This window comes from Diabrotica virgifera, chromosome 1 (genome assembly GCF_917563875.1).
Source record: "Diabrotica virgifera virgifera chromosome 1, PGI_DIABVI_V3a".
NCBI lineage: Eukaryota > Metazoa > Arthropoda > Insecta > Coleoptera > Chrysomelidae > Diabrotica > Diabrotica virgifera.
The window spans coordinates 286,876,750-286,898,116 of record NC_065443.1 but is presented as its reverse complement, the minus strand read 5'-3'; the positions used below and the strand labels follow the sequence as shown (position 1 = coordinate 286,898,116).

General features: G+C 33.8%; 1 protein-coding gene across 1 annotated transcript in view; it reads right to left on the bottom strand.

Moving 5' to 3' along the window:
* The window catches only part of LOC114324303 (uncharacterized), a 64,924-nt gene that overhangs the window by 1,696 nt on the left and 41,861 nt on the right, over nt 1–21,367 (bottom strand). The window contains exon 4 of the mRNA XM_028272109.2: nt 3,214–3,325. Within this exon, the coding sequence (XP_028127910.1) occupies nt 3,214–3,325 (112 nt within the window). The remainder of the gene's footprint in view (nt 1–3,213; nt 3,326–21,367) is intronic.

The window sequence follows — 21,367 nt, the reverse complement described above, 5'->3', positions numbered from 1 at the left end:
GCTTTATCCCCGTACTCTAAAGCTACTATAGACGGCAAAAGTCAGCAATGTAGATCTCCTTAAAAGAATCAACCAAGATCGTCAACTTTTCGAAACCATCAGGAAAAAGGAAACGGTGTAGCTAGGTCACATCATGCGAAATAAAAAATACCAGTTCATCCAACTTATAATCGAGGGTAAATCGAGGGCAAAATGGCGCCGGAACTGTCCGAAAGGATCTTTCCGGCAAAAATGCCATACCATAATATTATTATTATAATCGAGGGTAAAATTGAAGGCAAGACAAGAATAAGACGCAAGAAAATGTCCTGGATCCGACACATAAGGCAATGGAGAGGAATTTACGGCATATAATCTTTAATATGTATTGTAAAAAAACATAGAGCTATTAGAAAATATGATCGCTAACATCCATTAGTTGATTTGCATCTAAAGAAGAAGAAAGATCTTTTGGGTACAGAGAACTTATAATTTATCTAGACTAGTTTATTAGACTAGACTTAGTATTTTAATGATTAAATTATATTAAGCGAAACCGGTCCTCTGTGGCAGAATATAGTGATTGTGAGTAAATCTTTTCATTTAATTCATCATCATCATTCATCATTCTCTTTGCCTTATCCATATGCGGGGTCGGCTTCCCTAATTGCATTTCTCCACACAATTCTACCTTGGGTCATATCAATGTTAATCCCCTTTACCAACATGTCCTGCCTTATCGTCTCCCCCAAGTCTTCTTTGGTCTTCCTCTCCTACACTTTCCAGGAATCTGTACTTCAGAAATTCTTTGTATTGGGTGATTAACGTCTCGACGCTGAACATGACCAAACCATCTCAACCTATGCTATCTCATTTTGGCATCAATTGGTGCCACACCTAGACTGCCCCTAATATACTCATTTTTAATTTAATCCTTTTTTGTCACTCCACTCATCCATCTAAGCATTCTCATTTCCGCCACATACATTCGTTGGTCCTCTTTCTTTTTCGCTGCCCAACATTTAGTTCCGTATATTATAGCCAGCCTTATGGCTGTTTTATAGAATTATCCCTTCAACTTCATTGGAATTTTCCTATCACACAGCACACCACTCGCTTCCTTCCACTTCATGCATCCAGCCCTAATTCTCCTGCATGCATCTCCATCTATTTCTCCATTACTCTGTAATACCGATACCAGGTACTTAAAACTATTGCTTTTTACAATCAGTTCACCATCCAAAGATACCATTTTATTTGTAGTAAATCCATCTTTAAATGAGCATTCCAAATACTCTGCCGTTGTCCTACTAAGTTTTAAACCTTTTTCCTCGAGAGCTTGCCTCCACTGTTCCAGCTTTTGTTCTAAGTCTCTTTCACTATTTTCTACTAACAGGACATCATCAGCATACATTAAGCACCATGGAATGTTACCCTGTAGTTTCGCTGTTATCTGGTCCATAACTAATGAGAATAAGTACGGACTAAGCACCGAGCCTTGGTGCAATCCTACTTTCACATGAAATTTATCAGTCTCTCCCACACCTATCCTAACACTAGTCCTTACTCCCTCATACACATCCCTCACAATCTTTACATATTCACCACGGACTCCTTTCTTATTGAGTGCCCACCACAGAATCTCTCGAAGAACTCTATCATATGCTGTCTTAACATCAATGAATAACATATGGGCGTTTGTTTCTTTACTCCTGTATTTTTCCATCAACTGCCTTATAATGAAAATTGCATCTGTTGTTGATCTGCCCTGCATAAAGCCAAATTGATTATCGGATATTTCGGTCTCTTCACGTATCCGTCTATCAATCACTCTTTCCCATATTTTCATGGTGTGGCTAAGCAGTTTTATAGCCCTGTAGTTTGTACATTGTTGTATATCTCCCTTGTTTTTGAAGACAGGTAGTAGTATACTGCTTCTCCATTCGTCTGGCATTTGTCAACTTCCAAAATTCTATTAAATAAACCTGCTAGCCACTTTGTTCCTGTCTCTCCCAATGCTCTCCACACTTCCCCAGGAATATCATCTGGTCCTACCGCTTTTCCTTTCTTTATTTTTTGAAGCGCTTGAGCCACTTTCTCGTTTGTTAATTTGGTGACCTTTGCTGCTACTGTCTCCGTTGACTCTACAGGCTGTCTGTCAAATTCTTCATTTAATAAGCTGTCAAAGTACATACTTTCTCCATCTCTTTTTGACATCCTTTTCGTGAACTAGTATTTTATTATTTTTATCTCGGATACATCTAATCTGAGTAAAATCTTTTGCTTTCTTTGCCCTCTGTTTGGCTATTTTATCTATCTTCGTTTCGCCTTCCCTGGTATCAAGTTGATCGTATAGGTTTGAATACACTTCTGCTATGGCTTTTGCTACTGCTACTTTCGCTTCCTTTTTCGCGACCATATAGTTTTGAAGATCTGTGTCGGATCTGGTTTCTTGCCACTTTTTATATAATTTGCCCTTCACTTTTATTTTTCCTTGTACTTCGGTTGACCACCACCAAGTCTCTTTATCCTCAAACTTTTTCCTGGCGTTTTCCCAAGTATTTTAATAGCAGTCTCTCTGATACTACTGGCCATCTTTCTCCAAATTGCATTAGAGCTTTCTTTCATATTCCAACATATTTTTTCTACTATTATTTCCCTGAATAGACCTTCTTTCCATCTGGTTGCATCCGCTACTTGATTTTTTGTGGTCCTCTCCGATATTTTGGTTTAACTTCTTTTTACTACGATGTCTAGAACAAGCAACTTATGTTGTTGGCTTACTGTCTCACTAACTATTACCTTGCAGTCCTTGCATTCACGAATGTCTTCTTTCCTTATCATGAAATAGTCTATTTGGGATTGATGCTGTCCACTTTTGTACGTAATAAGGTGAGTTTCTCTCTTTTTAAAGAATGTGTTAACAATCGCCATATCTAGTGCTGTTGCTAATTCTAGCATATTATCTCGAGCTTCATTTGTAGTTGCAAAGCCTAATCCCCCATGTATTGCTTCGTATCCTGCATTGGCTTGACCCCCATGTGTATTGAAATCACCTTCTATTATAACTTTTCATTTATTTCACTTTAGCAAAAATTGAAATAGACTCACACATAGGCAAAATATTCAACATTTTAACAGCTTTAATTGCTACATAAAATAGACATACACAGAAATAAATTAAAGTATATGTCAGCATTATATTAAGCTTTTAGTAGACTTTCATTAACTTACTGTAATAGATCCTACGTTCAAAACTACGTCCACCTTCGAAACTTGAATTTTGGGTATTTTTGAGAGATCGGCTACGGCATTTATTGATAGTTTCACATCTCCAATATTGATGCTAAAATAGAATAATGATTATACATACAAAGTCCACCCATACATTGACTTACTTTTTAGATATGATAGTATATTATTCAACAAGTATGTAATGATGGCTATTACTCACGATAATGAAGTTTGCGACACGAGCCGAAGACGAGTGGCGTAATTCTTCAGATTTACATTAATTACATGCGAGTAATTACATGCAAGAAAAAACAAGCGAAGTCAATAAATGATGTACGATCATATAGAGGAGCGGATCTAGACTCTGACTACTTCCTGGTGATTGAAAAATGCAAAATTAAGGCAAAACCAAAAGAAACAAGAGTAGCGAAAAAGAAATGGAACGTACAAAAACTGGAGGAGGATGAAATAAAAGATAGATACAAAGAAGAACTTAAAAGAGGAATACAACACGAAGAACAAGAAATAGAAGAACAATGGAAACGAATTAAACAAGCCATAGAAAAGGCAGCGGATACAGAAATTGGCACAATAAGAAACATCAGAAGAAATTAACGGTTTGACCAGGAATGTAGAGAACAAATAGAAAGAAAGAATAAAGCCAGATTGAAATGGATAAACTCAGGAACAGCAGAAGATATGGAAACATATAGGAGAGCAAGGACAATAGCAAAGCAAACATTTAAAATGAAAAAGAAAAGAAAATTAGAAGAATGATGATGGAAGAATTAATGATGGACATCGAAAGAGAAAACATGAGAAATAATTCTAAACCACTATATAATTACTTAAAATTAGGAAAAAAACCAAAACCGATGGTAGCCGTAGAAGAAGACATTTGGATAAGACATTTCGAGTAATTATATAAAGCAACAGGTGAGATGACACATGAAGGGGACATAATAAGGATAAGATAGGACGCGGAGGAATACAAGGAACCTACATACGAAGAAGTAGCAGAAAATATCAAGAAGATCAAGAAGAGAAAAGCAGTGGGTTATGACAACATAAACGGAGAACTCATCAAATGATGAATTAATCACATCAAACACATGAATTAATTTTAACGATTTGGAAAGAGGAAAGAATGCCAGAAGACTGGAAAACGGGAATAATTTTAACGATACCCAAAAATGGAGGCAAAAAAATATGCAAAAACTATAGACGAATCACCTTGCTAAATGTGACATATAAGGTCATGACGGGAATAATAAAGAACAGACTAGCAGAGCATACCGAAAAAATCATAGGAAATTACCAATATGGATTCAGAAAAGAAAAATCGACGATAGACGCTATTCACATAATAAAACAAATCACGGAAAAAGGATATAAACACAACATGGAACTGCATATCCTTTTTGTGGATTTTAAACAGGCCTTCGATAAACTAAAAAGAGGAGAACTAATAGAAGATCTAACACGCATAAAAATACCAGGCAAATTAATACAGTTAATAAAAATGACAATGAAAATGGTACAAGCAGTAATATATTTAGGTCAAAAGACAACAGAGAAGATTAGGGTCCAAAACGGAGTCAGACAAGGGGGTGCCCTGCCAAATGAGTTATTCATTACAGCTCTAGATTGTGCAATAAAAGAAGCAACAAATAACAAAATAATTAATAAAAATGCAGTACAAATAGTAGATTATGCAGATGATATCGTTATAATAGTCCGGGACAAAAGATCATTAATTCAGGCAGTCTCTGAAATAGAAAAAGGGGCAAAAAGAAGAGGACTAGACATAAATATGGAAAAAACAAAGTACATGAACACAAGCAGATTCAAGAAAATAAGACTAACACAAATGATAATAGATAATTACAGATTTGAGGAAGTAGATACATTCAAATACTTGGGAATGGTGATTAGTAGAGATAATGAAAGAATAGACCTGAAACATAGATAATGAAATAGAGCTTACCACAAAAATAAAAAAATAATTAAAGATAAAAAATTAAGCAGAAATACAAAGATGCAAATATATAAGACTACCATAAGGCCAGTGGTAATGTATGCCATAGAAACCAACACCTTAACGTTAAAAGAAGAAGAACAGCTGAAAATATTTGAGAAAAATATTGCGCAACATTCTGGTACCAAAAGTAATAAATGAAAACGAAAGAAGACCCTGGATGAAGCACGAAGAATAAGGTGGTATGGTCATATAAGTAGAAAAAGTGATGATTATCCCATTAAAGTTATTACCAACTGGATACCCACTGCGTCAAGAGCACGACGCAGACCAAAAGCAAGATGGAAACAGCAAGTCGAAAACGACTTAAGAGTTATGGGAATTCGAAACTGGAAAAAAAGACTGAGAACCGAAATGAGTGGAGAAAAGTAGTGACGAAAACGAAAACACACCAGAAGCTTTGAGGAGACAGATTAGAAGAAAAGTGGACTGATCACTCATGTCTTAACGGATCATTAAAGTGAAAAACAGCTATAACTTCCACGGGAGTGTACAGCTTATATACATATACATACATGCGAGTAGAAAACTATATTTTTTACGGCCTTCTTTTTTATTGGCCGAACTTTTAACGAATAAAAAAATATAAGTTTCAACTACTCTGGATTAAAATTAAAATTTACGAAAACAAAATGTAGTTCACCAATAGTTCGCGGCTGAATGATTGGTTGCTTACTGTTAAGAGATGTACAATATTGTTAAATAAATAAACACAATAAAAGTGTAAGTGTCTCGACCATGAGGATTATTCGTATAAAGATAAACGCTATTTTGATGTATTTCTATTATATAATCAAATTTAAAGATTGCAACGTAATATCTCGCAACCTCATGTAACCTAATGATTAGACTTAAATATACAAATTGCATATTTTGCATATTATGCATAAAAAATGCAAAAATTTACAATTTTGCATATATTTAGGTATATAAATGTGCATAAAGTGCAGATAATTTGAAATTTTGGTTGTAACTATGGATACATATCTTTTTATATTCAGGTAACAATTAGCTTGAAAATCTCAATATTTGATTTTATTTTATAATCTCTTGGTAGTCAAGTTTTTGGTATCGGTATCGGAATGTAGTAACTAATAAAAGATACCTGCTTATACATAGCTTTGTCACGTTTTGGCCTTGATACAAGGGTTCCAACATCTGCCAGTTTATATCTCTAGGTAAAAATTTTTATTTTGCCGGTCCATTTCCCTTTTGTCGAAATGCAGAAAAATGCCGAAAATAAACAGTTCAGTGCCATTCATAAAATCAAACTATAGTTTTGTTTATAAAACATTACATTTTTAATAAATAATTGGACTGCATTTTTAATAAAAGAATTTGAATCATTGTGTCAAAACATTAAAAGTAATACATAGGTATTGGGAAGGAAATTTTCCAAGAATTTAAAGCAACCATGGAAATAAACAGTGGTTACCAGTTACCAGGTTCTTTCTGAAGTGGTTCAAGTTGGTACTAGCTGGGACATTTTCCGAACCACTTAATTTAGAACCAACTATTATAGTATCTAAATTTAAAAAAAAAATTAAATTTTGAACACCGTTTGATAATTTATTATTACCACAATTCGAAATAATAACATTTATTTGATTAAAATACTTAAATATTTAATTACATAAGCTTGGTTTGTAAAATACATAGGTAACTACATGTTAATTAATACGACATGTGAAGATTGTAAATAAAAATATATTGTAAATATTGTTTTTATTACCTGCATATTTTCTAGATAAACATGCATATTTTTGGGTAAAATACTGCATAATTATGCGCATATTTTTACTTTATCGTACTACATACGCAGTATGAGTATAATAGATAAAGTTATAGGATCGTGCAAAAATTTTTTTTTCAGATTTCACTTTTTTTCGACGTTTTGAGTCCCCCTGAGTTTAAAAAGCAAATAAAAAAACATGTCGGAAGTATGTACGTATGTACGTACGTATGTACGTACGTATGTCGCCACCGCCCAGCAAAAACTACGGGACCGATTTCGATGAAATTTGGTATGAGTAAGTTTAAGAGAATTTTGTCGACAAACTAAGCTTTTGAAAAAAACCTCTCAAAGGGGGGCCGAAATAGGGGGGTTATTTGGGGCCCATTTTTGCAAATTTTGACCGAAACGAATGAAATTTAACTTAAAGTTAGCTCATCGATAGGTAAATAGAAATACGGAATTTGACATTTCCAAATCCAAAATGGCGGCCAGCATGGCCGACCGCCTGCCCGATACATTTCCCTACCAATCTAAAAACTTGTTTAAGATAAATTTAATTTGAAAAAACATTTATATAGCCTAAAGATGGGGCTATAACAAGAATATTATCGTTTTTCAGAAAAAGTTATGGGTTTCCTATATTTAAGGGGTCAAAATTTGAATGACATAAATTTGAACTAAATTTTCTCAAAAATGACTTCAAAGATTTTGTTTATTTTTTGATATGTTTTTGATATCCTATCAGTAAATTGAACAGCATTGGTCAGATCTCTTAACTCCTTATAGGAGGGGAGTTATGAATTTTTTATAAAAAAATATTTGAGTTCCCGTAACTACCTCTGTAATAGAAACTAAAATTTGAAATTTGGAAAACATATATAGTACTTTGTTATCTATTAGCACAATAAATTTTACCTACAATATGGCTTCCGGTTTAACCGGAAATGAAAAAAGAAATCTTAACTTTTTACATACGCCCTACTTATTTTTACATATTTTGAAAGAATGTAAAATTATCTTTCCAATGACATAAAACTCGTTGCTGTAACTTAAAAACTCGAAAAGTTACAGAAAATTGTTTTGCTAGAACCTTGTGTGTGTCCCCTCTCACGCGATCATAGCAGAGCATTATTATAGGGCAGTCAATGAGGGTATTTGGCTCCGAATTTCATCCTACTACATCGATGTACTTGATATTTTCACAGTAAGTAGGGAATAGCTCAAGAAACAAAATCTACCCTATATACTATGGCGCTTTTATCTTGGGGCAATTCCCACCCCTTCTAGGAGGTGGAAAATTTATTGGTCAAAATAAGCATGGAAGTGGCTAGAGAACCTATTTTTAAGCAAAAACTGATCTATACTTTTTTTTTGAGAACTCAATACTTTTTGAGTTATGCGTAGTTGAAAATTGGCCATTTTCATTTAAAAATGACACGTTTTCGGACGGTTTTTTGTGAATACCTTAAAAACTATACATCAAACTAAAAACACTATATAAAATTTTTTTTAATTATAAATAACACAGAGATTCGTTCCTTCGTAAATTTTCTATTTATAATACAAAAAGAGATATGGTAGGTAAAAGAGTTTGTTTTTTGGTGCATGCTCAAAGTGCTCATGCTTTTGTAGTGTTTAAAAAGGCCTTTAAAACGAGCACCGTTAAATGTCGGTTACATTCAAACTAAGCGAGATATGGTGCAAAAAAATATATGACTAATGCACTTTAAGGAAAAATGAGAAGTATATACATTTAACCCCTCATTCACCAGAATTTAAATGCATTGTTTTTCTTTTGCAATACCTCTTAATATAGTGTTATTTCTACTTTCAAAAAGTTGGACGGGTGAAAAAAATAAGATCAAATTATAGAGCGCATTTTTAAATTTTCTTAAAATTCTTCCTTTTGCTCCATGCAATTCGAAAATAAAAATGTTCTATCCCCGAGAAGTGGTGAGAACCGCCCCCATGATAAAAGCGCCATAGTATATGGGATAGACTTTGAATTAGGAGATTGGGCTGTGGGCTACTCCCAAAATTTCATTACAATCCATGCAGTAAAATGCAAATATTGTAAACTATTAATTTCTCAGAAAAATGGACTAATTTGAAATGAAAGTATGACTAATATTCTATTGATTTATGCAATAATCTATAGTGTGTCCCCGAACATTTTCTCAAATGCGGGAATTAATGATGCGTAGAACCATAAAATATTTTAAGTATACAAGGTGTTTCTAAAATATCAAAATAACGAGTAACTTTCTTATTTTTATAGAATGCCAGTATCTAGTACGATAACGATAATAGATCGGTACGATAAAGTTCTAGGGTGGCCCTTCCGTCCAGCGTTTTATATATTTTTATTTGCATATTTGCCTAAGTCTAGTAATGATAGTCTGTTTCGATCTTAATATTTGTCACATATGTCACTAGACATACATCATTTGATTAAACCCGTGAGTAATGAACTATTACTCACGGGTAAAGCAATGGGTCTTATTATCTATTCAAAAATAGTGTATAATGAGCATGGTATTAAACGGTCTTAGAAAAATATTATAATACAATAGCAAGACTTTAGCCTTTTGACAAGTAAAAGTAATAAAACTACTTACCCAGAAACCGAAGCATTTAAAAATCGAAAAATTACAGGCCGCTATTGGAATATCTGGGTAAGTCAATATAAAAGACGTAGCATCTCATGGGTATCGAAATTTTTACTGCGTCATGGTTTTTTATTATCACAATTATAGACTAGGGCGGATCTGTTTTGAGGTGGATGTTAGAGGTGGCATTCGGATTTTTGCAGATAAAGTTAGGTGACACCTTCAGTAATAATAATTGACTTATGCTCCTTCTCAAATATGCCCGGAACATTAATAAAAAATTTGAATATTTAAAATTTTCGAAAAATATCGATTTTTTTCTATTTTCATTGCTTATAACTTTAAAACGATTAATTTTGGAACAAAGTCGCACGGAAAGAAAATAAAGATAATTGAATTTTGTATAATGAACGACAGGTTTAAAATGTATTAAATTATTACGCTTTCTGCAAAATAGCAATTAATAGAAAATACGTGGGCAAAAAGACTGTTTTTATTCAACGTTTTTTAACCACTTTGATTGCACTTAGAATCTTCATAATTCGCTTAGAAAATTCTTTGTAACATACTTAAACCGTGTACCAAATTTCATTAAAATCGACTAAATAGATTTTGCATAATAATTTTGCAATCTAATTTTTTTTAAAAAAGTTCAAATTTTTTAAAAACTTTCTGAACAAAAAGTAGACCATTTAGAATTTATATTGGCGAATTTGCTAATTTTTTTACATATAGATTGTCCAAAAAGTAGTGGAACGGTTGAATATTTCCCGAACTAAACAACGGATCGAAAAACTGAAAAATACGTGTTCAACCACTTTCAAAAATCTATCCAATGACACCAAACACCAATCCCCACTACACCCCCTGGAGGTGGGGTGGGGGATAACTTTAAAATCTTAACTAGAAACCCCTAGTTTTTCTTGCAAATTTGAATTCGTTACGTAAAAGTAGGCAACTTTTATTCAAGACGTTTTTTCGAACTGTGGATAGATGGCGCTATAATTGGGAAAAACAATTTATCCTGATACCATAGGTAAATTATAGAAACGGTCTAATATCTCACGAAATACACATCTAAATGAGAAACCAAAAAACAGATTTTTAATCTTTTTTGAAAACCTATCGAATAACACCAAACATGACCCTCCAACCCACCCCCTGGATGTGGGGTGGGGGTAACTTTAAAATCTTAAATAGCAACCCCCACTTTTTATTGCAGATTCGGCTTCGTCATAAAAAATTAAGCAACATTTATTCGAAACATTTTTTAAAATTTCTGATAGATGGCGCTAATAATTCGAATTTTTCCAATTTAGGCGTCATCTATTAACAATTCTAAAAAATGTTTCGAATAAATGTTACTTAATTTTTCATGACGGATCCGAATCTGTAATAAAAAGTGGAGGTTGCTATTTAAGATTTTAAAGTTACCCCCCACCCCACATTCAGGGGGTGGGTTGGAGGATCGTGTTTGGTGTTATTCGATAGGTTTTCGAAAAAGATTAAAAATCTGTTTTTTATATTCTCATTTAGAAGTGTATTTCGTGAGATATTAGACCGTTTCTATTGGATAAATCGTTTTTCCCAATTATAGCGCCATCTATCCACAGTTCGAAAAAATGTCTTGAATAAAATTTGCTTACTTTTATGTAACAAATTAAAATCTGCGAGAAAAACTGGGGGTTTCCATTTGAGATTTTAAAGTTACCCCCCACCCCACCTCCAGGGGGTGTAGTGAGGGTTTGTGTTTGGTGTCATTGGATAGATTTTTGAAAATGATTAAACACGTATTTTTCAGTTTTTCGATCCGATGTTTAGTTCGCGTAATATTCGACCGTTCCACTACTTTTGGGACACTCTGTATAAAGAGGTTCTCTACCTATCTAATACACTTTACAGAATTAAAATTGGATTATTTAAGCGGCCTCAGTACTGTTTTAAAGTTATAAACAATGTTTTGGATTATAAACAAATACAGTGAGGATGTTTGAGTCGGAATAAATTCATTTTCTTGAGAATGGGCAACTCTGGAGATAAATCCCAAAATAGATCGATTTTTAGTTTTAAATTAAGTATATTTTTTTGGCATAAATATCATACTAGCGACGTCATCCATCTGGGTGTGATGACGTAATCTAAATATTGGAATTAATTTAATTCAAATTTTGTTTTAATTCAAACCCTGTATAAATAATTATATTAATGTTTATATTAGTGAATACAAAATTGAATAGAGTTTCGATTGAGCTGTCACGGCACGTATTCTCATTTAAAAAAATCATCGGTTACGTCATCATGCCCAGATGGATGTAGTGACGTCATGGTATATATATACAAAGAATTTGAATTTAAAAATAAAAATCGACCTGTTTCGGGATTTACCTCCAGAGACGCATATTCTCGAGAAAATGAATTTATGCCAACTCAAGCATCCTCATTGTATTTGTTTATAAGCCAAAAAATTATTATTTATAACTTTAAAACAGTGCTGAGGCCGCTTAAATAATCCGATTTTAATTCTGTAAAGTGTATTATATAGGTAGAAAACCTCTTTAGATGTAAAAAGTTAGTCTACTTCTAAATGGTCTACTTTTTCTCCAGAAAGCTTTAAAAAAATTGGAACTTAAAAAAAAAAAAAAAGAATGGTGTGTACTTTGTACGCACGTAAGAAGTTATACTTCTATTATATGATTTAAACGAAATTAATATACTTTTTATTTATATTTTGTTTAAATATTAAACTAATTTATACGTACTACTTCTCAAACATTTTTATTAGAACAGTGCCAAAAATTAAAATAATAAAAGAATAAAACACACACAAACACATTAAACAAGCCACAAATGATGTCTGAACATTAATTGTCGAAATTTTTTTTAACTAAATACGTATTTTCTGAAAATACAATTATATAATAAATATACTTACAATCATAAAATGTATTAAAAAAAACAAAAAAGAAAGTTTCTATTGGGACTCGAACCAGCGCTGATAAGAGCGGTTGGTATTGGAATTCATTCGCCTTCTCCGCTTAGCCACGGACACTATGTGTCATTATTTACGAAGATCGACTAACTAAACAGATTAAACTTGTGATATTTTGATATTTTGAAAATTGATCAAATTATTTTAATTTTGAATTGAAATGATTTAGAATTGAAAAAATACAATAAAACATAGAGTAAAAAAACAATATATTAGGTGAATATTGATAGAAATTTTGATGGTAATCAAATTATATAAATAAAAGTATTACATACTATGTATTTTGGCAGATCCCATATTTGGCAGGTTTATACCCATGATACATTAACAATTATTACGTACTTGTTGCTTTTAAAAACTACTTAAAAGTCACTACAATATTATAAACTTTTTTGTTTCTGTCCTCACAACAATAAAACTAATATATTATACATTTGTTTACCTTTACCTTTACCTCCAAACCACAGCTGCCATATCGGATAATTTTTGACATGTTATTTGAACATCCAATCAGAACAAACTTATAATGCGCATGCGCCGGGCTGATAGGTTTTAACATATAAAAAATCACCCTCTATCGCCGGTAAAGAAGTATAACTTCAAAAATTTAGATTGCAAAATTATTCTGCAAAATCTATCAGGTCGATTTTAATGAAATTTGGTGAACGATTTAAGTATGTTGTAAGAATTTTCTAAGCGAATTACGAAAGTTCTAATTGCAACCAAAGTGGTTGAAAACATTGAATAAAAACAGGCTTATTTTGCACCCTTATTTTGTAATTATTGCTATTTTGCGGAAAGGGTAATAATTTAAGACATTTTTAACCAGTCGCTTATCATACAAAATTCAATTATCTTTATTTTATTTCTGTACTAAATAGTTTGTTCCAAAATGAATCGTTTTAAAGTTATAAGCAAAGAAAATAGAAAACAATCGATGTTTTTCGAAATTTTTAAATATTTTAATTTGTTTATTAATGTTGAGGGCATATTTGAGAGGGAGCATAAGTCAACTATTACTGTTGAATTTGTCACCTAACTTTATCTGCAAATATCCGAATTCCACCTCGCACATCCAAAAATAGACGTTTTTTCACAGATCCGCCCTGTTCTATTAGCAAAAAGTGACTTTTTACATTAATTCAATATTGTGACAGAAATAACTAAGCATTTAGATAAAAACGTTTACATTCTTGAACGTTTACTTCTCTCTTCAAAATGAGATTTTCTAAATTACAAAATGTTTATAAACAAAAGTTATTGCAAAATAAAAGCTTCTAAATATTGACAGTGCACCTGTAGAACCATTTGAAAAGGTCTATTTGTTTTCTCAAATGGAATAAACAAACAGAATTGTTTAAAAACTACACTTTTGATCGGGTCCATCTTTTCCGTAGTACCTACATAAAAACTCACATTGTGGAATGTGTTTTAATAATTATTATTTAGTTTACAACCAATTTGCGACTGGAATGCAATATGCTGTTTTTTGTTAATCTTTGCTCTCTGAATATGATTATGATGATAAAAAGTTCCTAACACGTAAGATTTTTGAGTTACAATTGTGTCAAAAAAAAAAATGAGTTACGATTTTTGAGTTATGAGTATTTTACTAATTTTTTTTTAAAACAATCATTTGTAATATATCGGGAAGTGATGTTATCAAATCAACATTTTTTCTAAAAATTGTGCATATTTGGCAACACTGGGATATCTAATGTCTACGAATAATACATTAACATTTAAATAAAGAATAAACCAAAGGTAATCCTTAATCAGGAAACCTACCCATTTAAACTTATATAGTTCTAAACCGTTTTAACGACTGTTACTTCTGCATGACAAAAGTGTCATTGTGTTGTCAAGGAAAGGCAAGCATAAAATTGAATATCCAGATATTATCTCAGCAATAAAGCCGGTTTTCCATGGAGAAGATTTACCAGTTCCAGGACCCACGGCAAATTGGGAGGAAGATTTGGAAATGTATGGCGATAAAAGTAAACCCGATGATGTATCAGAAAAGAATCATTCTTATTTTCACGAAAGCGACGAAAAGCACCATATTGCATCCAATTAGCAAGCCGAATTACATGATTTAGTTCGAGACCTTCACTTGTCCAAAGACATGCTTAACTCCAGGTTCTAGATTACAATAATGGATTTTTTTAAATGGAATCTACTAGCCAGTAAAACTTATAATATTTAGGAACTATAACCAGGAGCTATCCTAGTTTTTTTCTATGCAGGATAAAATGTGTGTTCGTGTTAATCCACATAGTGTTATGGGAAAATTGTGATATGCACAAAATTGTGTACAAAAGACTTACTATATTTTTTGTTTCTAGTTCTGAACTTATGTGTATATAGTATAAAAGAATTTTTATAATAAACAGCAATATTTGATGTATTCTATAACTAAAAATCTAACATTTCACCTGACAAGACAATGTACGCGTGGACCCCTGCGCAGAAATGCACGGTACCTTAAGAAGAAGATAACTCAAAATCTATACGTGGTGGAAAATTTTAGGGTTTGAATTCGCATTCAGGGCGCTTTAAACTCCACGGTACAGCCATTTTAACATCTGTCGCATTTTTTTTTATTTATTTATTGACTAGTGTAATTATAAAGAATTGAAAAAAAAAAAACGAATATTTTCGGGTTTAATTTGCAAGAATTTTTCTGTTTAGAAACATTTTTAAATGTAGAAAATCTCATTTTAAAGAGAAAGTATTTTTAAGACAGTTTTATCTTGAAAATTTTCATCTACAATGCGGGGTTATTTCACAATACTGAAATGAATGAAAAAAGTTGATTTTTGCCATGATGCAATAACAATTTTGATACCCATGAGGTGATACGCCGTTTCTATTGATTTCTCCCATATGTTCCAGTTAAACAATAGTGGCGAGAAATTTTTCGAGTTTTCAAATGCTTTTTCGGCTTCGTTTTCTGATGTAATAGAGAAATACCTACAAAAAATAGTAACATAAATAAAGGAGCTAATAACCTTTATACTTTAATGCAACCAATAACGGAGTAAATGAAAATTTCCGACTGGATTAACCTAGAAGCTATAATTCTACATACATCAATCAATAAGTTTCAGGCCTGACACATATTCATTAAATTGTCAAGCTTCAATCTTCACCAGCTAAAAGTTGAGCTCGATTGGATTATTAGTTCCTAAGGTACAGGGGTAGTCCATTGAAATGTTACATTTTTTTATTCCATACCTTGCATTTGTTAGAGGAGTAAATTTTATTTTTTTAATGTGTAGGATCAGAAGAAGTTTAAGTTCAAGTTTTTGAGGTCGCCACCCTTGTCTCCCGGCCGCCATCTTGGAAAAGAGGTGCAAAGGGGTTTCGCGCTAGATCTCGTAAACTACTAACCCTACTAGTCGGAGAGATAGAAGCGGATTTTGTGCGTGATAAGTAATATGGAAAAACTATATAGGAATATATTGAACTAGTTGTGTACATTACTTTCCCCAACGGCCTGAAACCAGAGTGGGGGCCGAGGGTAAATATAAGGGGTCAAAGTCGCGGTTTTTATTTTTTTTTGTGACGCTCTTGATAGAGATAGTGCACCAAAATTTGGGAATACGTAGGTCATGACGTAACTAATTAAAATCTCCAGGGGCGGAACGCTGCGTGCTCGACAAAAGGGTGGGGGAAGGGGTGAATATAAAAATTCCAATTGGGTTTTTTGTGACGTTCCTGATCGAGATAGTGCACCAAAATTTGGGAGTAAGTAGACCATGACATGACTAAGTAAAATCCCCAGAGCCGAAAACCAGATTGGGGGACGAGGGTAGTTATAAGGGGTTAAAGTCTCGGTTTTTATCATTTTTTTTTTGTGAGGCTCATGATCGAGATAGTGCCTCAAAATTTGGGAATAAGTAGGCAATGACGTAACAAATTAAAATCTCCAGGAACGGAACGCTGCGTGGCCGAGAAAGGGGTGGGGACAGGGGTGAATATAAAAATTAAAAAGGGTTTTTTGTGATGTTCCTGATAGAGATAGTGCACCAAAATTTGGGAATAAGTAGACCATGACCTATCTAAGTAAAATCCCCAAAAGCCGGAAAAAAGAGTGGGCGACGAGGGTAGTTATAAGGGGTCAAAATCGCGGTTTTTATTATTTTTTTTCTGGCGCTCATGATCGATATAGTGCACCAAAATTTGGGAATAAGTTGGCCATGACGTAACTAATTAAAATCTCCAGGGGCGGAACGCTGAGTGGCTGACAAAGGTGTGGGGACAGGGGTGAATATAAAAATTATAAGGGGTTTTTTGTGACGTTCCTAATCGAGATAGTGCACCAAAATTTGGGAATAAGTAGACTAAGTATAATTAAATAAAAGAAGAACAAAAAATTACATTTTTTTTGAATAAACTTTTTATCCCATGCCTAGCTTTTGTGTCACATTGGAACTACTAAAATCGTTTATCTATAACAAGAAATCGAACTACTCTGACAACATTTGGCAACATAGAGAAATAGTCACCGTTATCACAATGCCTATTATTACAATATTGTGCTTTCGACTTTGATAGTGTCACCTACTTCCGACGCACTGTTGCCAGAGGTTCGCAAAACTTTCGCTCGAATTAATATTAATGACACCCTGATGTAGCCTCTTAATACTTGTAGGTGCAAATAAAATTATATTTTCGAGAAAATTTCGAGAACAATAATTATAATTATTTGCATAAATCAATGTTATAAAATTTTTTTGAAAAATATAGGAAATTTTAATTTTTTCTCCGCATTTTTTATGATAATATTGTGACACCGTTTTTAACAAAGCTAGCTAACCCCACCTAGCTGTCCGCCCTTTTGGATTGTGATTCTACAATGAATCAATTGTGCAAGTTAAAGACAGATTCTCGATGACGAGCATAACCCAAAAATTTTGCGTATTCACCCTTGTCCGCCCCTGGAGATTTTATTTAGTTTTTTCAAGATCTACTTATTCCCAAATTTTGGTACACTATCTCGTTAACGAAGGTCACAAAAAACCTCTATATTTGTATATTCAATCCTACCCACCACCCCTTTATACCCAAGCAGCGTTCCGCCCCTGGAGATTTTAGTTAGTTATGTCATGATCTACTTATTGCCAAATTTTGGTGTATTATCTCGATCACGAACGTCACAAAAAAACCCTTATAATTTTTATATTCACCTCTGCCCCACCCATTTGTCCCCCCACACAGCGTTCCGCCCCTGGAGATTTTACTTAGTTATGCTATATTCTACTTATTCCCACATTTTGGGGCACTATCTCGATCATGAACGTCACAAAAAACCACTTATAATTTATATATTCACCCCAGCCCCCACCCCTTTGTCGGACACGCAGCGTTCGCCCTAAGAGATTTTACTTAGTTACGTCATGAGCTAGTTATTGCAAAATTTTGGTGCACTATCTCGCTCATGAGCGTCAGAAAAAAAATAGTAAAAACCGCGACTTTGACCTCTTATAACTACCCTCGTCCCCCACTCTGGTTTCCGGCTCTGGAGATTTAACTTATGTCATGGTCTACTTATTCCCAAATTTTGGTGCACTATCTCGATCAGGCACGTCACAAAAAACCCAATTATAATTTTTATATTCACCCCTTCCCCCACCCCTTTTTCGGCCACGCAGGTTTCCGCCCCTGGAGATTTTAATTAGTTACGTCATGACCTACTTATTCCCAAATTTTGGTGCACTATCTCTATCAAGAGCGTCACAAAAAAAGTAATAAAAACCGCGACTTTGACCCCTTATATCTACCCTCGGCCCCAACTCTGGTTTCCGGCCGTTGTGGAAAGTAATTTACACAACTAGTTCAACATATCCCCATATAGTTTTTCCATATTACTTATCACGCACAAAATCCGCTTCCAGCTCTTAGACTATACGTAAAATGTAGTTAAACATCTAACAAAAAAGATATAAACAAAAATAAGTAAACATTTTTTATCAACTTTCCTTTTGGATGTTATAACTTTTTTCAGTTCATTTTACAATAAAATAACATTATAGCAATTTTGTAGAGGGTTTTTCAGCGAACAATTTCCACTATAAAGGTGTTTAATTATATTTATTTATCTAGGTTTTAAAGCGCTCCAAACTTGACCAGATTCTCGAATGCTCATAGGGATATAATAAAAACAAAAAGTTTGGCTTACTTTTCTATCTTAATAGTTTTTTTCATACAATTTATTATAATTTTAACATTTCTTAATGTATTTTTGAACTTTCTTCCCACTATAAAACTTAGAACCCTAAGCATATTATATAGAAAAGGCCCAAGAAGTTATTTGAGGACAAATTCGCCGGTCCAGAAGTAGAATGACGCAACCGCAAAATGCAAAATTCTTCAGAAGAGCAACAAAAAAACGATTTTTAAATATTTAAAATAGGGATTAATTGAAGTGTAATCGTCCAAGAGCATCGGTATGGCGTTTGTTTTCTGACAACGATGGCTTTTATTTTCATCGATATTGGTTCAAATTTCATTATCTTAATTTAATCGCCCCATTTTCAACCCTATATAGGGATAAAGTTTGCAATTTTAAAACTAATGGACATATTTAACTTCTGTATGTTGATTAATTCATGGTATTTACAGAAGCACAAAACACCAGATGTAGACTAGTACTGGATAATACAGAAATTGAGCAAATATCTTCGTACAAATACCTTGGAGCATGGATCACAGAAGACACTGATCAGACAAAAGAAATAAGATGCCGCATTGAAATTGCACGATCCATTTTTAACAGAATGAGGAAACTTTTCTGTAATCGCAATATCAATATAACGCTCCGGATAAAAATGCTTCGTTGTTATATTTTCTCCAACCTTTTGTATGGGGTTGAGGCATGGACACTAAAACAATCCAACATTAAAAACCTGGAAGCATTCGAAACGTGGTGTTATAGACGTATTCTGAAAATATCATGCACAGATCGTAAAACAAACGCACAAGTGCTCGAACAACTAGGAAAACAATGCGAAGTTTCAAATTCCATAAAAATCAGGAAGTTGGAATACTTGGGACACATCATGAGAGGTGAAAAATACGAACTATTAAGGAATATAATGCAGGGCAAAATCAAAGGCAGAAGAAGCGTAGGAAGACGTAAAATCTCGTGGCTACGCAATCTCCGTGAATGGTTTGGATGCAGCTCAATTGAACTATTCCGGCGCGTAACCAAAAAAATTATAATTGCCAGAATGATTTCCAATCTCCGATAGGAGCGGAACTTTAAGAAGAAGATGTTGATTAAACCTCGTAGCTTGATGAGAAAATACCATTCTTGAGAAACTATAAAGAGACAACTAGAAGAAGTATGTCAACAGTCAACTGAAATATAACAGTAATTTAGGCTGCAATACGTCTATTAAAATTCATTTCCTTCTTCTACTTCCTTGATTTCCACTTGGACTTTTGCCCACAAAATCTTAGAGATAGTCCCAAAAAAATACTCAAGATAACCTCACAACAACCTTTTAATGGAGTAAACCCATGTCCGTGTAACAGTAATGTATTTGACTGTCACAAGAAAACCATACGTGACAGAAAAAAAAACTATCATTTTTGGATATAGTGGAAAAAATCAGTATTGTAAGAATCATGCAATAAATGTTGAGCAAGTTCATCAAATTGTTTGCAGTGGATATCAGTGAAGTTGTAACGCAGAGAGTAACGGTGAAATTTGATCCAGGATCCAGGCCAGAGCCGTTTTTAGAAGGATGTTCAAAGTATTATGCACCAAAAAAATAAAATTGGTATCTCTTACTTGATGCTATCTGTTTGCTTGTGAGGATCCGCCTACTTGGATGCTATCTGTTCTCGGCCTTACTTTATTGTGTTAAGTCTTGGACTGTGAATAAAATCGATCTAAAACGCATTGAGGCTTGCGAAATGTGGTGCTGTAGAAGAATTTTAAAAGTTTTTGGGTGGAGAAGATTCGAAAGTTCAGAATGCTAGAACTTCCCAACAAGACTACTGAGATTATAATATAAAGCATGAAGAAGAGAAAGCTGGGGTATTTGGACATGTAGTAAGAGGTCCCAAATATAGGTTGCTACAAAATATTATGCAAGGGAAAATAGCAGGCAAACGCAGTCCAGGACGAAAAAGAACATGGTTGAAGAACTTGAGAGATTTGTATTGTGTCGATATGAGCATGTTATTGAAGGTCGCAGTAAATAAAATTAAGATAGCTGTGATTGTAACTAACATTCTGAAAGGACAATTTTTTTCCCTGGAAGCCGCCCATGCATGCACCCCAGTGGCACTGCAGCTTTTCAGCTTATTGTGCTTTCTTCCATTTGTTCTCGTGACACCCAATCCAATATAGCAGTGCCCTTCACTAGCCTGCAAAGGTCCATTGGGTTAGTGCCATACACTGTCGGACTTGGTTTGCAGTCTCCATATATTGCTTGTCTCTTACGATCCAGCGCCTCGCCATCGCACAATAAGGCCCGGCGCAAATTGAACCTAAGCGAGACACAACCTGCGTCGTCGGACTGCGTAGACCGTTATGCGCATCCTACTATCAGTTCATGCGTTGGCAGGTCTCGCTTGGGAAAGCTTGTCATCGGCGTACAATTTTCTTGGGCCTTGGGACGCGTGACTCACCGCCAGATGTTTATTTTTACGTGTTTTTGTTTGCGAGATGGAAGTATCTGAAATGAATACGGATGGTATTTACAAGTATTTTCCAGCTAAGAAGACTGCTTTGCAATTAAATGCTGATAACTTTATTAAAAGTTATT